Source organism: Loxodonta africana, chromosome 8 (assembly GCF_030014295.1).
Source record: "Loxodonta africana isolate mLoxAfr1 chromosome 8, mLoxAfr1.hap2, whole genome shotgun sequence".
NCBI classification, from domain to species: Eukaryota; Metazoa; Chordata; class Mammalia; order Proboscidea; family Elephantidae; genus Loxodonta; species Loxodonta africana.
The window spans coordinates 21180686-21195113 of NC_087349.1; the positions used below are offsets into that span (position 1 = coordinate 21180686).

At 55.6% G+C, this 14428-nt stretch overlaps 1 protein-coding gene across 1 annotated transcript; it reads left to right on the forward strand.

The window, feature by feature from the left end:
- Nucleotides 1-415: 415 nt before the first annotated feature.
- Nucleotides 416-9893, forward strand: PRRT4 (proline rich transmembrane protein 4). Its single transcript, XM_064289747.1, has 4 exons — nucleotides 416-1067; nucleotides 1151-1255; nucleotides 1924-2043; nucleotides 7044-9893. Exons 1-4 carry the CDS (start codon nucleotides 416-418, stop codon nucleotides 8873-8875), a joined length of 2709 nt encoding a protein of 902 aa, XP_064145817.1. The 3' UTR covers nucleotides 8876-9893.
- Nucleotides 9894-14428: the final 4535 nt, after the last annotated feature.

Genomic DNA, 14428 nt, shown 5'->3' on the forward strand with positions numbered 1-14428 from the left:
GGAAGGATGGGAGGAAGAGGGGAGGGAGTCAGTTGAGTAATGAGGGGAGCTGGGTGGAGTCAGGCCCCAGCACCCAGGCTGAGTAGGTAGGTGGCAGGGGTTTAAGGACAGGGATCCTGACCTGGGCTGCAAGGCAGAGATCCATCCTGGGGTCTGAATGTAGAGTCAGCCTTTCACCCTCTCCTTGGGTGGAACTTTTCATCTTGTCCCCTCCTTCCCCTCCACACCCCAGCTCTCTGAGATCAGGAGCCCCTTTCTTTCTGGGGCACTCAACCCTGGAAAGGGATGAGGGTAGCAGCCAGGGCTCATGGGGCCTCTCCTTTCTCCAGGACCCTCGCGCTCAAAGGTGCTGAAGACCTGAGCCCCCTGCCCACTGAGGCCAGGACTGGCTGGCTCGCCCTGGAGGTGTGGGGCCATGGCAGGTCGTGGCTGCCTGGGGCTGGGGATCTTCTGCTGGGCCCTGCTGGCCGTCCCTGTGGGCCCCCAGCTTGCCTCTCCCGTCCCTGGTGTCCCTCTCACCACCCTGGGCCCCCCACCCCAGAGTGAGGTCTCAGTGCTGTCGCTCAACCTGGGACTTAACTTCAAATTCCACCTTCGGAGACCTGCTGCTGCCTGGGGCAGCCCTGTCACAGAGACCCAGCGGCTGTCCCCCAGGCTGGGCCAGGAGCTGGAGGAAGAGGTGGCCAGTGGGTTGAGGACGGACCCCCTCTGGGAACTTCTGGTGGGCTCCCCCAGGAACTCTCCCCCAGAGTGGGGCTCTGCTGAAGGCAGCTCTCTGCCCTGGGCCTCCTCCCTGCCGCTGGTGTCCAAGTCCCCCTTCTCTGGGCCCCCGGGCCAGCCCACGGCTCCCTATCAGCCCCGGATGGGCACTGTGACCTGGGGCACTGCCCTGACAGCGACGGCGCCTCCATTCAGTGCCCCCAGGCCCCACCAGAGTGAGCTGGAGTTGAAGTTTGACGTGGCACTGAGAGCGGGTGCAGCCCCCACACTCGGGCACCGGACGCTGCCCCTGCTGCCCAGCCTGCGGGCCAGCCTGGCGGAGATTGCTGGGCGCCTGGGTCCCTTTGGTGAGTACCGTCCGCTTCCAAGGGGAGCTCCTGCTGGACGGCCCTGGCAGCAGGTGGCAGCTTCAGCCGGGCTCCTTTTACAGGGTTCTTTGGCACTACTCAATCCCCACTCCGGAACTTCTCAGGCCCAAGCCCCCAGAACGCAGCTACACCCCTAAGCTTTGCCTCCGGAGTTTCAGAATCTCCAGGTGAGTGTTCATTTCAACAGACATTTATAGAGCACCTCTGCATGCCAGGGGGCAGTGATGGTTTAGTGGTAGAATCCTCACCTTCCATGTGGGAGCCCTGGACACCTGGCCAGTGCATCTCATGCGCCGCCACCATCCAGCTGTCAGTGGAGGCTTGTCTGTTGCTATGACGCTGAACAGGTTTCACTGGAGCTTCTAGATTAAGATAGACTAGGAAGAAAGGCCTGGTGATCTATTTCTGAAGATCAGTCAACGAAAACCCCATGGATCATGATGGTTCGATCCTGTTGTACACGGGGTCCTGAAACTTGACAGCAGCCAAAAACAACAGCAGCCAACAACTTGACAGCAGCCAACAACTGCATGCCAGTTCCTGTGCTAGGGGCCTAACCAGTACGTTCTTTCTTCCCTGACTCAGTAGAGGCCTGCATTGCTCTCCCAGGCTCTGGCACACTGGCCACTGCTCCCGTGGGAAGCCAGTCCTGTTTTCCATGCTCGGTCTGGTTTAGTTCTTGCTGATTTAGCTCATGGTGTGCATGCGGCTACTATTCCTGGGACAGTGACTTCCTTAGGTCCAGCTCTGGCAAAGGACTGGATGTTCTCTAAGGCCCCAGAGGCCCAGCCCAGCTGGAAGGATGGTATTCGAACCCCATGTGCTCCCTTTGTAGGGTCCTTTGGCACCTCTCTGTCCCCGTCCCTACACCCCCTGGAGAGGAAGCTCTCAAGCCCAAGCCTGCTAGACCCAGCTGCTTCCCTGAGCTCTGCTGCAATTGCAAGAGAGTCCCTGGGTAAGTTTATTGCGTTCGAACTCAACAATCATTTATTGAGCACCACGTACTAGTCCATGATCGGCGTTCTGGGACCCTTTTATTTCACTGCCATCGTAATCCTAATCCCTGTTATCTTCCTCCTCACCATGGAAATGTATCTTCATGGTCTGAGAACAAGCGTGGCCAGGGGAGGTAGCCCGCAGAGTTAAGTCATGGTCCTCTGGGAGTTTGGCAGTCACAGGCAGAGCAGAGTGTAGAACATGGATCAGGGACACACAGCCGCAGTGCTAACCCCACCCTCCCTCCAATCGGCCTGCCCTGCCTCTCCACTCCCATCCCAACCTGAGCGCTCTGTCCTTTGCTTCTGATCTGACATGACATGCTATCAGCTAGAGGCAGAGCTGAGCCCCTCACTGGGAAGACATTGAAGAGGAGGCCGTGAGGAGACAGGTGCCACCCTTGTTCAAGGGAGGCGTCCAGAACATGCACATAGACAGGCAGTGGTGCAGAGGAGGCCGTGAGCAGACAGGTGCCACCCTCGTTCAAGGAAGGTGTCCAGAACATGCACGTACGTAGACAGGCAGTGGTGCAGAGGATGCCATGGGCTTTGGAATCTTGCAGGCCTGGCTTTGAATCTTACTTACTAGCTGCCTGGCCCTGGGTAGGTTATTTAACCTTTCTGAGCCCAAGTCTTCTCATCTATGCAGTAACCCAATGGCTGTCAAGTTTACACCAACTCGCGGCACCCCGTGTGTGCCAGAGTAGAACTGTGCTCCACAGGGTTTTCAATGGCTGGTTTTTTAGAAGTAGATCACCAGGCCTTTCTTCTGAGGTGCCTCTGGGTGGACTTGAACTTCCAACCTGTCTGCTAGCAGCCAAGCTGTCTGCACCACACAGGGACCCCTTCTACACAATAGGGTTTAATAACAGCAGCAATTTTGCAGTTATGATAAAGCTTTCAGATCATGTAAGCAAACTCCTGGCATGATGCTGGACACAAATTAGAAGTTCACTAAAGGGAGGCTGTTAACCTTGCTTTTTCTCCTACTGGTTCCAAGTACACTTCCGGACCCCACCTTTCAGACACCCCAACCCTGGGCCCCAGGATGCAGGGGAACATCTTGTCCCCACCAGAATACAACCCAAGGGGGAGAGGGCACAGCTGCTGTGGGAGAGCTTCTGACACGTGAGGCTGAGGGAGCCAGGCCGAGGGACTCCAGGCCCTGCTTTGCTTCTGCAAAAGGTGGCTGACTGTGGCTAGGAAACCTCTCAGGCACCCCACACTGGGAGCCAGCTCAGCAGAGGAAACCACTGGCACCCCAGCTCCAGATTTAACACAGCAATCCCACTGGCTCCAGCGTGGTCCTTGCAGCCCCTCTGCATGTGGCCAAGGAGCCTGCTGTCCCTGTGTTCCCCCAGCGAGCGGCAGTGGCAGGTTCTGCTGTTGGGGGGTGGGGGAGGCTCTATGCCTCAGGGGAAGGATGCCGGGGGCAGTCTGTCAGCCTGGGTGATAGCGCTGGCCAGGCAGGTTTAATGAGTCTGGACAGTGTCAGAGGCAGCCCAGCTCCACAGGCTGGCAGCCCCGCTCTCCCTCCCCTCCTCACTGGCAGCTGCAGGAACCCAGCCTCTTTCTGGCTGCTCCTCTTGGATCAACCCAGGAGAGCCTTGCTCAGTCAGCAGTGTGCATGTGGGGAGACGGAGGTATGCCACACAGTTAGGGGACAAAGGAAATCTCTCGGTGTCTCCTCCAGAATCTTTCCATAGTAGGTGAGGTTAACCTTTTGCCCCTGGGGCTTCACTTGCTTTAGGGCCCCTTCTCCAGGTGCCTGTGAACAGAACTTGGATTCAGCCAGGACAGTTGTTAACGTATTGAGAGACTCCCAGACCAGTTGATGAGTACCCGCTGCCCTTGGCACTCTGATGCTCCCCTCCACTCCCCAACAACCACTGAGGCTGGCATGTGTTCTCATTGGCTGATGCTATGCCATTCCTGCTGTTAAATATTTCTCATTGGCTGATGCTATGCCATTCCTGCTGTTAAATATTTTACCCACCCTTTGATCTGGGTAGCTGGCAGATCTTCAGGCCTGGCTTTTTCACAGAGCGAGCCATCCCAGGCCCCGCCCCTCCCCAGTCAGCTCCTGCCTCACGAATTAGATTACTCACATTGACATCCCATCTCCACCCTCGCCAGGGATCCTGGGGAAGGGGAACCAGAGATCACTATCTTCCAGGGGAAACTGAAGGCTCCTTCTAGCAATGTCTCAGATGGGGAGATGGGAAACAGATCAAGTGGACCCATCAAAGACAGAAACTGGAGTTTTTTTTCTCCCTGTCCCCACCCACACCTGGCCCAGACCTGGGCACTTGGGCCCATGCGCTGAGCCTTGGAAGCGGTGTTCCTCATCCAGAATGCTCTTCTCTGAGGCCTAGGCCCTGCCTGTGTTTTGTCTGGAGTCCCTGGTGGTGCACATTGTTAAGCACTTGACTACTAACTGAAAGGCTGGTGGTTTGAATCCACCCAGAGGTGCACTGGGAGAAAGGCCCGGTGATCTGCTTCCAAAAGGTCACAGCATTGAAAACCCATGGATTGCAATTCTACTCTGCAACATGTTTTGTCTACTTTCGAGTTTTGATTCATTTCCTGGCTTCTTATGAATGTTGAAATTTGCTCTAGTTGCCAGAGTGCTTTGGGACAGAGATGAGAAATGGGGTTCCCTGTGGCCCGCTGGTGCAAAGTGGAGTTGGAAGAGGGCGAGTTGGGGCAGACCTCTGAGAACTACACTTGTCTGCAACCCATCATGGGGATGGTGCAGAACCTGGCAGGGCTTTGTTCCGTTGAGCATGAGTTTGCCATGAGTCAGGGGCCAACTTGACTGCAGCTAACAACAATAAAGAGGTCTTATCACAGACAGCAGTTTTTAGTTAGTTAAATCAAGAACAAGTTTGAGGCCAGATGTGGTCACACTCACACAAACACAAACTGATGATTGATCAGTGATGAACATTAGCCAATAGTAAGACTGTACCAAACCCATTGTTGTTGAGTTGATTCCAACTCATAGTGACCCTATAGGACAGAGCAGAACTGCCCCATAGAGTTTCCAAGGAACAGATGGTAGATTTAGACTGCAGACTTTTTGGTTAGCAGCTGAGCTCTGAACCACCACAGGGCTCCTGGCCAATGATAACGATGCCAGTAACAGTCATATATTGAACACTTATCATGCACCAGGCACTCCAAAAAGCTTTGTACAAGTTGTTTCATTTATCCTCCTAACAGCCCTATGCAGTAGGTCTCCTACCCATGTCAGATTTGAAGAATGTGATGGAGCTGGGACCATGGCACACACTGCCATTTTTGTGCAACTGGCAGTAAGCTGGCTGTATTTTAAATTTTTTGGCCCCACCTCCTCTGCCCTCCCCACATGTCCAATTACATCCTCCCCTCCCCTCACTCCAGAGCTGCTTTCTGGTCCCTCATTCCTATTCCTTGTTCTCAGGACTGCTCTGTTAGGCATGACCCCAGCATGAGCTGACACTGCCTGGGGTGGGGGTGCTCCTGGAGTCTTCTTGTGTCCCGCTGAGGCATGCTGGGACATGGCCAACAGAGCAGGAGTCTAGTTGTCAGGAGACCCTCCCTCCCTTGGCCTGCATCTGCCTCTAATCCACCTTCCCATCCTTCCCAGGCTGTCCCCATCCCTCAGCTCTCTTTCTCCCTCCTTTCTTGCCTGCAGCTGCAGGTCTGCTGAGCCTGCAGGTAGGGTAGGTAGAGGTTCAGCTTCCAGCATCTTCCCTGGCTGCCTGGCTATGGGGAGAACTAACTCTTGGGTCTAACTCTCTCTCACTCCCCTCTTGCTCCAAGAGAGTAAAATCAGGGATCTTACTCCTCACCCTGTCTTAGTTGACTCTCATTTCCCCAAGGGAAAACATTAGAGCACAGAGTTGGGCTTGAGGCCTGAGTTAGCAAACCCCAGGGTATCTGAGGGGCTCACTTGGATGGCATTTTATCCCACTGTGATCTCCCCAGTTGCCCCTTCCTGGAATTCAAGGGGAGCCTCTTGGGAGGTTGTATTCAGTCCAGGGGAGTCTATCTCAACGTCGCCATCTGTAAAATGGGCTAAGGAACAAAGGGGTATCTATATAAACAGCCTTTGACCAATGGGTTTGTGGTTGAATCAGGATGGAGTCCACAGCCATGGGGAGGCCAAGGGGTTGAGAGTGTAGCAGTCAGGAAAGCCAGTGAATAAGGAGAAGTTGTACTCTCCTCTGAGTGCTGTGGACAGGAGTGGCTTACCTCTCCCCTGCTCTGTGTGTGTGTGTGTAGGGCCCATTCCTGGAAGAGACAGGGAGAAGGGGGAGCAGATGAAAAGGGCAAAGGAAGCTTCTCCTGTCAGTATGGTTGGAAGTTAGGGGTACAGAACAAAAGGTAAGGAAACTAGAATGAAGAGGTTTTGGAATTGTGGAAAGGGGTTCAAACTGGTGCTCAGATCTAGTTGTGGCTCTGCCAATCTGTGACCCTGGACAAGCCACTTGGCCTCTTGAAACCTCAGTGCCTTCATCTGACAAATAAGAGGATTCATTTATTCAACTAATATCTGCTGAAGGTGCCGTTTTAGTCACAGAGGTTCAGAAGTGAACAAAACAAACACAAATCCTGGTTTTCATGAAGCTTCCCTTCTGGTAGGTGGATGGTAGAAGAGGGGGCTTCTACAGTTCCTTCCAGTTCTAGAACTCTTTGCCTTTTTCGGAAAAACTCTTCTCAGCAGAATCACAGAGTGATGCAGGGTAATGAACAATATATAGGGAGCTGAAGCGGGGTGGAGTGGGAGATAAAACTACAGCGTGAGTGGTCTGGACCAGGGAAGGAAAGGTGAGAAGTGGAGGGGTCGGGTGCATCATATTTAACAAATGGCTCCAGGATGCTGAGGGCTCCCTCTGATTGGCATACAGGCTACCTGATGGGGGCGGGCAGGGGGAGGGCTGCACAACTGCCTCAGCCGGTTCTTTGTCCACAGTCCCCACCATCCCCACCTCTGCCACCTCGGGCCCAGATGACTCCTCTCCCGCCAGCCTCGGGAACCCGTCGGTGCAGCCAGAGTGTGGGCCGGAGTCTTGCGGCATCAGAGGATCGCCTGGTCCGGAGGCGCAGCCCCCTGCAGCGCCGCTGCGGCTCTTCTTGCTGACTCTGGAGGCCGACTGGGCGGAAGCCAGGGCTCGTTGGGGGCTGGCCTGGGAGGCCCACGTGTACGGGGTGGGTGCGCTCTTCGGCCTGGTGGCTCTGCTGGCGCTGCTGTCTCTGGCCCTCTTGCCCTGGCGCTGCCCGCCCGGCGCGCCCTGCCTGGCGCTGCTCGACCTGCTCCTGCTCTCGGCTGGGACCACACGGGCCTTCCCGCTCTTCTACGACGCTTACGGGCACCGCGCCCGACTGCCTGCGCTCGCCTGGCTGCTGCTGCAGGACCTCCCGCTACCCTGCCTGGCCGCGGGCCTGGGGCTGGCCTGCCTGCTGCTGGCCCGGCCGCGTCCGCCCCGGTGCCCGGGCGGCTTAGCCGCGCTGCTGCTCCTGGGGCTAGGGCTGGCGGCCGCTGCCGCCCTAGGGAGCGCAGTGCACCGCCCACTGCGGCCCCTGAGGCTCGCTGCCCGCGGCTTGCACGCCCTCATGGCCGTCCTGCTCTCGGGGCTCCTGCTGGCGCTTTCCTGCTGGCGGGGCCGGCGGCGGCGGGCCGGGGCGCCCCTGGGGGGATCCGGCTTCAAGGGCGCCACCCCTCTGCGGCAGGCGCGTAGTCCTTTCGCCCCGCGGGAGTCCTGGCGGCGTGCGGCGCGCACCGCGCCGGTGGCGGGCACCTTCGGGCTGCTGAGCGGAGCCCTGCAGGGCTATGAGGTGCTGCACGCTCTGGGCTATGGCGGCCAGCCAGGCCTGGAGGGGCCCTGGCCCTGGTGGGCCTTCCAGCTGGGCTTGCGCCTGGGCGAGGTGGGCGTCGCGCTGCCCTTGGCTTTACTGGGCCTCTACCCCGCGCTCTGCAGCCCTCGCGTGCCCCCTCCCTGCTGGGCCAAGCTCTTCCGCCTGTCCCCGGGTCACGCGGCTCCGCTGCTGCCGCGTGGCTGGGGCACTGGGCTCCCGGACAAGGAGCCCCCGGGTAGCGGTATCGCGCGCGGCGAGGCGGAGCTGCTGCAGCTCTGCGCTCTGGCTGGCCCGGGCCCAGACCTCCTCCTCCAGGGAGGCGGCTGCCGGGGATTCGAGGGCTCGGCCGCCCACCCGGCCCCTTCGCCCGCCTCTTCGCCCTGCAGCGACTGCACCGTGGACCTCCAGCCGCCCTCCCCGATCAACCTGCGGCGCAGCATCGAGGAGGCCCTCTGCAGCGAGGCCCTGCTGGCACCAGGCCTCTTCCAGGGCCCTGCCTTAGGGGAAGCCCTGCCTGGCCTCGACCTCTACCGCACGGTCTTGCTCGGTGCCAAGGCCGGAACCGCGCCCAGCGGAAGGCAGGAGGCTCCTGGATGCCCCGCATCCCCAGAGCCGCCCTCCCCCGGGGCCTGGCCTGCTGGTAGCAGTGTCTCCTCAGGCTCCCCGTACGGACTCTCACGGGACAGCTCGTCCATGCTGCTCTGCTCCAGCCCGGACAGGCCCCCTCGCTGTCCTCTCGTCTGCATCCTCGGCCCCCCGCGACCCTCAGCAAGCAGCCCCAGCCTCCCGGCCTCAGGGTCCTATCAGGCCCTGACTCCCCCCTCCCGCGACTCCCCAGAGCCTGTCCCTGAGCTGCAGGCTGAGGAAGCCTTGCTGCAGGAGCAATTCCTGGACGCCTGTCGACAGATCGACGAGCTTAGCGTCGGCAGCGATACCATAGACCTGTGAAGGGGCGGCCCCTCGCTGCCCCGCCGTGCGCCCCCTTCTGGCGCCGCCCCGCCCGAGACCTGCACACTGTAACCCTCTCCAGTCCCGCCTGGCTCGCTCTCCCCGCCTCCTTCCTCATCCAGGGGCCCTGGGTGGGCGATAGACGGGGCGGTCAGCAGCCAGGCTCTAGTGACTGGGGTTTAGTGCCACCTTCTCTGGAGCCCTGGGCGCGGATGCCCGAAGCTGCAATTCTGGGCTGGCAGGGGTCCCACTGTCCTTGGCATTCACCAGCAATAAATCTCCAAGGTGCTCCACTCCTGACCACCCCTCCCCACTCTGGTGCTGAGAGAGAGGGGCTGTCTTCAGAAGACCTCCGACCTGCCTCAGTTCCCACGCCCAACTCCACCTGTGTGAACGCAACTCCCTGTCCTCCAAGTGACCCCTCCCCACAGAGGGGCTTGTGGCCCACCTAGGAGACATTACAGCAGTTGGTGGGAGGGGAGTGCTTTCAGAGTTAATTTATCAATAAAATATTTTCAGAGGAGAAAGCTCTGACCTTGGAAAGGCTTAGATGAGGTGACAGTGCCAAAGGTGGAAGAGAAGCTGCTTTTGGGTGGGTGGGTCCACCTCAGACCCTAGCAACCTGGACTCCTGACAGGACAAAGGACTCTTGTCCTGTGGCTGTGATTAGTGAGGGTCCTGGGAGAAGCCCTTGAAACACCCTTCTGACTCCCTGGAAAGTGGCTTTTTGTGGCAATGGAACACAGCCGCTGAGAGACAAGGCAGAAGCTCCAGCCCACAGTGGAAATGCCTGAGTTCATGGGAGCCTGGCTTCAGTTCCTGGTGGACAGCTGGTGAGGCACTAACCAGTTGCCATGGAGTTGACTCTGACTCGTGATGACCCCATGCGTGTCAGAGTAGAACTCTGCTCCACAGGGTTTTCAATGGCTGGTTTTTGGGAAGTAGATCTCCAGGCCTTTCTTCCGAGGTGCCTCTGGGTGGACTCAAAACTCCAAACTTTCAAACTTCAAAGCTTTGATTAGCAGCCAAGTGCTTTAACTGTTTGCGCCACCCCTCCCTGACTAGGGACTCCCAGAACCAGCCCACTAGTTAGTCCTTAATGGGGATGTTCAGCTGGGATCTCCAGCACCCCCCCTGCCAGCTTCCCACAGGTTGGGCTTTATAAAGAGAAAACTACCTTACTACCTTCTTCACCACCAACACGGTCTCTTTGAGGTCAGGCTAACCCCCCCCCCCACAGCATTGCCCCCCATAGGCACAGGTCCTCCCTGGAGAAAGCCTGTCTCCCTCAGTCCCCAGTCTCCAGCCCCCAAAGCAGAGCTCACAGTGCAAAGACCACGAAGACATCAGCCACCATGTGCTTCGTAGCCCCTCCACTGCCCAGAGCATTTGGCTTTGAGCTCTGGAGCGTGCATTTGTCACCTGGAGAAAACAAGGTAAGTTCAGAGTGGCACAAAAGCAGGTGTAGGTGAGGGTTGAAAAGGAAAGCCTGGCAGGGCTTTGGCAGATGTCCTGCACATCACAGGGAACCCTGCAGGGCATACACACTAGGCCTGATGTGGAAAGACAGGAACTCAAGTAGGTTTTCTTCCAACTCTGCCCATCAGCTTGTCAGGCTTTGGGAAGGGAGCTGGGGAGCCTAGGGAAGCAGGCTGGGAGGCCTGGAAGGGGTGGGGCCTAGGCCAGAGCAGGTCCAGGCACCGGGTTAAGAATGAAGGCCCTGCTGTCTCTGTGGAAGAAGCTCTGCCTCGGCTGAGAGGAGCATCCAGGGCCTGGGGGATGGGAAGGACAGTCAGTCACGTTTGGGGGAGAGCGAGGGTCATAGTGCGGAAGAGAAATGAGAGGAGGGCAGTGCAGGCGTAGGCAGGCAGAGGGATGGGGCTGGAGGCTCCTCCATCACCTGGCTCGGCTTGCCTCAGAGATTCTTGCTGCATCGTCACTCTCGGCTGTGGCCCAGAGAACTGCCAGCCTCCTAATTACAGGCATTTCTCACTGGCGTAGTGGCTGCCTCAGCACTGCTTTGTGTCACACAAGGACTGCTTGCTGCTCTGAGAGGTCTCTCCTTTTCTTCCTCACTTGCCCTTCCATCTGCCTCTCATCCACCTCTCCTCACACTCAACTACTCTCTGCCATCTTGTCCTCAACCTGATCCTTGCCAGCTGCTCTCTCTTCTACGCTCTCCCCACCAGGTCCTTGGGTTCACTCACACACCTCTCCACAAAGCAGTTTAAGCCCCACCCCGCTCAGGACCAGCCTGTCTCTTTCTCTGTCTGTCTCTCTCTCATACACACTTCTTTTCTGTCTAGAAGCTCTGAATGGGGCTGGTTAGGGGGAGTGTGTGTGTGTGAGGGGGTATTATAGCTCTGTGTTCACCACTCCCAACACCCCTTTTGCATTGAGCTCCAATTTCCCTTAGCACTTTGACTTCTTGAAGAGACCAAGACTTTGGTTAAACAACCCTTCCCTTTTGTCTCATGCCTCGTCCCATACCCAAAGCAGGTTTCCCAGAAGGAGCCCAGGTAGATTCTAAAGCACAAACTCCTCTGTTCCAATTCTTAGTACTGTGGGTGGAACTGGGAGACAAACTCACATTAACTCATTCGATTTCTTAAAAAAATATTTGAGTGCTTAAAATGTGCTAGGTGCTGGGGACGGAGGGGCTGACACCAGCTCTGACCTTATGAAGTCAAAACAATCAATCACATAAGTAACTAATTACAGTAACACACATAATTAATTACAGCTGTGAGAAGTGCTAAGGATTAGAAGTATGTGATGTTCTGAGAAATCTTGGCTTGAAAAGGGATGGGGCCTGGGAGAGGCCGGCTGAGAACAGCCCAGGCTTCCCTTTCTTCCCTGGCTCCTGTGCAGTGATGGATGAGGGGCAGCCGGCAGTTTATTTCCCCTGGAAGCCACGTTGCTGGTGTGGGCAGGGCACACTGGCTCCTGCTATTTAATAAAGAACGCTGCGTGTGTCCTGGGTAGATGGATGAGCAAATATTCCTGATTGAAGAACCACGGGCCCTCCTGGAGATGAACGGATGTGAAGGGGTGGAGCTGAGGTTGAGGCTGGAAGATTGAGATGGGGAGGCAGGCCTGAACCTTGAAGAGGGGAGGAAGGGTCAGCTACTCTGTGGTCCTCTCCTAGGAGCCTGAGCTCTGCATGGTGGATGGCTACTGCCCCCTGATGGGCACAGAGACGCAGTTTGGTTTTGTCCTTAGAAGTTTGGGTCCAAAGCATTTAAAGCTTATCATTGTGGGGGTGGGGGGGTGGGTGTCACAAAGGGGTGTTGAAACAGCCTTCTCAGGGTTCTTTTCCCTGTACGTGCTGTGCCAAAACTGGGCAGGCCTCGTCACAGCTAGGGCCCTGAGGCTTGCAGTTTAGCCTTTGGGGACGGAATTTTGATTCCTTGGGGTGGGGGGAAGGGAGTGAAGGGAGGAGAAAAAGGAAGGAGGAATGTGGAATCCCAAACCAAATTTATTCACATGATCTGTTCCATTTCTTTTGTCTATTTTTCTCTCTTTATCACTGGATAGGATTAACCCAGTGGCCTTAAAAATCTGTTTTTTTTATTTCAATGCTTCCACTTCTGAGCTATGCATTTAAAAATAACAGTAGTTTTTTTTTTCTAAAGCATGTATTACTTAACTGGAGCTAGGGATTTACAAATCTGATGTTTAGCGTTCCCTGCCCATCCGCCCTAATTATTATCAACCAGTCAGACGAACAAAAAACCCCAAATCTGTTGCCGTCAAGTCTGACTCATGGTGACCTTGTAGGACAGAGTAGAACTGCCCCATAGGATTTCAGAGGAGCAGCTGGTGGATTCAAACTGCTGACCTTTATGGTTAGTAGCCCTAGCTCTTAACCACTGCACCGGTAGGGCTCTAACAAGTCACTCATCCCTCTAAAATGTCTTGAAATTGAATGAGGTTTTGGGAAAAAGGTAAACTTAGGTTAAGAGCCACTGCTGCTAACCAAAAGGCCAGCAGTTCAAATCCACCAGCTGCTTCTTGGAAACCCTACAGGTGCTGTCCTGTCGGGTCGCTATGAGTTGGAATCGACTCAATGGCAACGGGTTTGGTTTTGAGTTTTATGTGCTCAAGCAATTACCATTTAAAGTAATTATTTCAGAAATGCAGTAGGTACTTTTAGACATTCTGCGGAGTTTGGCAATCTCCCACACAGATCGGTTCCTGAGCCTGATGTGATGGCAAACACTCTCTGTGTTCCAGGACCACTGAACACCCAGATCCCAGCCAGTGGGACCCCTCAGTCTTGAGTCTGGGAAGCTGACCTGAGGGAAGATCTTCCCCTGTCCCCTGAAGAACCTGGGTGCTAGGTCTCTCTATGTGTATAAGCTGGATGTTTTGTGTTTGCTTTGAGTATGTCAGATGTAAAATCCTAGTGTGCACACTGTGATTTATAAGATTCTTTTGGTTAATACAGAAACCCTGGTGGTGTAGTGGTTAAATGCTACAGCTGCTAACCAAAAGGCAGGCATTTCGAATTCACCAGGTACTCCTTGGAAACTCTACGGGGCAGTTCTACACTGTCCTATAGGGTCGCTATGAGTCGGAATCGACTCCACCGCAGTGGGTTTTGGGTTTTTTGGTTAATACCTGTCTCCCCCACTGGACTGTATTCTCCATGATGGCAGGGACCAGCTTTAGTTCATCAGTTTTCTCCCTTCAATGTCTGGCACATAGTAGGAGTAAATATTTACCAAAAGGATGATTGTGTCTGATCTATGTCTCTGTGTACTTTAGTGTCTAATTTTTTCCGTAAACTGTTATAGGCTGAGCGTGACAGATGTCTCATGTTCTCTGAGAAGAGGAGACTTGTCTGAATGATGTATATGGTATACTCGTGTCTATGTCTGTACCTTCTGGCTGCTTTTCCTGTCCTTAATCTGGGAACTACTACGAGTCGGAATCGACTGGAGGGCAATGGGTTTTTCAAGTCTGGGAGTCAGAGTTCAAATGGTTAACACGCTCAGCAGCTAATTGAAAGGTTGGAGGTTCAACTCCATCCAGAGGCACCTCGGAAGAAAGGACGGGCGGTCTGCTTCAGGAAAAGGCAGACACTGAGGTCCCTGGGGGGTGCAAATGGTTTGCAATGGACTACTAAGCTAAGGGTTGGTGATTCGAACCCCCCCGGCGGCAGAAGAAAGGGCTGGAGATGTTTCTGTAAAGATTACAGCAAAGAAAACCCCTTGGAGCAGTTCTACTCTGTTAACGCGTGAGGCTGCCATGAGTCGGCAGGCGTTTTGGTTAATCTGGGAATCTGTGGAGACACTTCAGAAAATTTTTATTACTCGCCCTTTAATGAATGATTTCCTCTGCCCATCCTGGTGAATTGGTTCATCTCTCGCAGGTGAAGTTTAGAAACTAGCGACGCCAAGTTTTACCACGGAGACGCCGTCGGAGCGCGGACTGGAGGTGGAGCCTGGTCGGAGGAGCTCCGCCCCGGAGCGGCTTTATCTTTTTATTCCGGAACGTTTCTTCCGCATCCCACTACGTTTTCCTCCGGACCCTTGTGAGCAACGAGCA

What these genes read in the sequence shown, in the direction of transcription:
- PRRT4 (XM_064289747.1), top strand. Translation starts at nt 416, where the DNA reads ATGGCAGGTCGTGGCTGCCTGGGGCTGGGGATCTTCTGCTGGGCCCTG. An exon ending in TGGGCGCCTGGGTCCCTTTG is followed by an intron (nt 1,068 to 1,150) that starts GTGAGTACCGTC and finishes CTCCTTTTACAG; the next exon opens with GGTTCTTTGGCACTACTCAA. An exon ending in AATTGCAAGAGAGTCCCTGG is followed by an intron (nt 2,044 to 7,043) that starts GTAAGTTTATTG and finishes CTTTGTCCACAG; the next exon opens with TCCCCACCATCCCCACCTCT.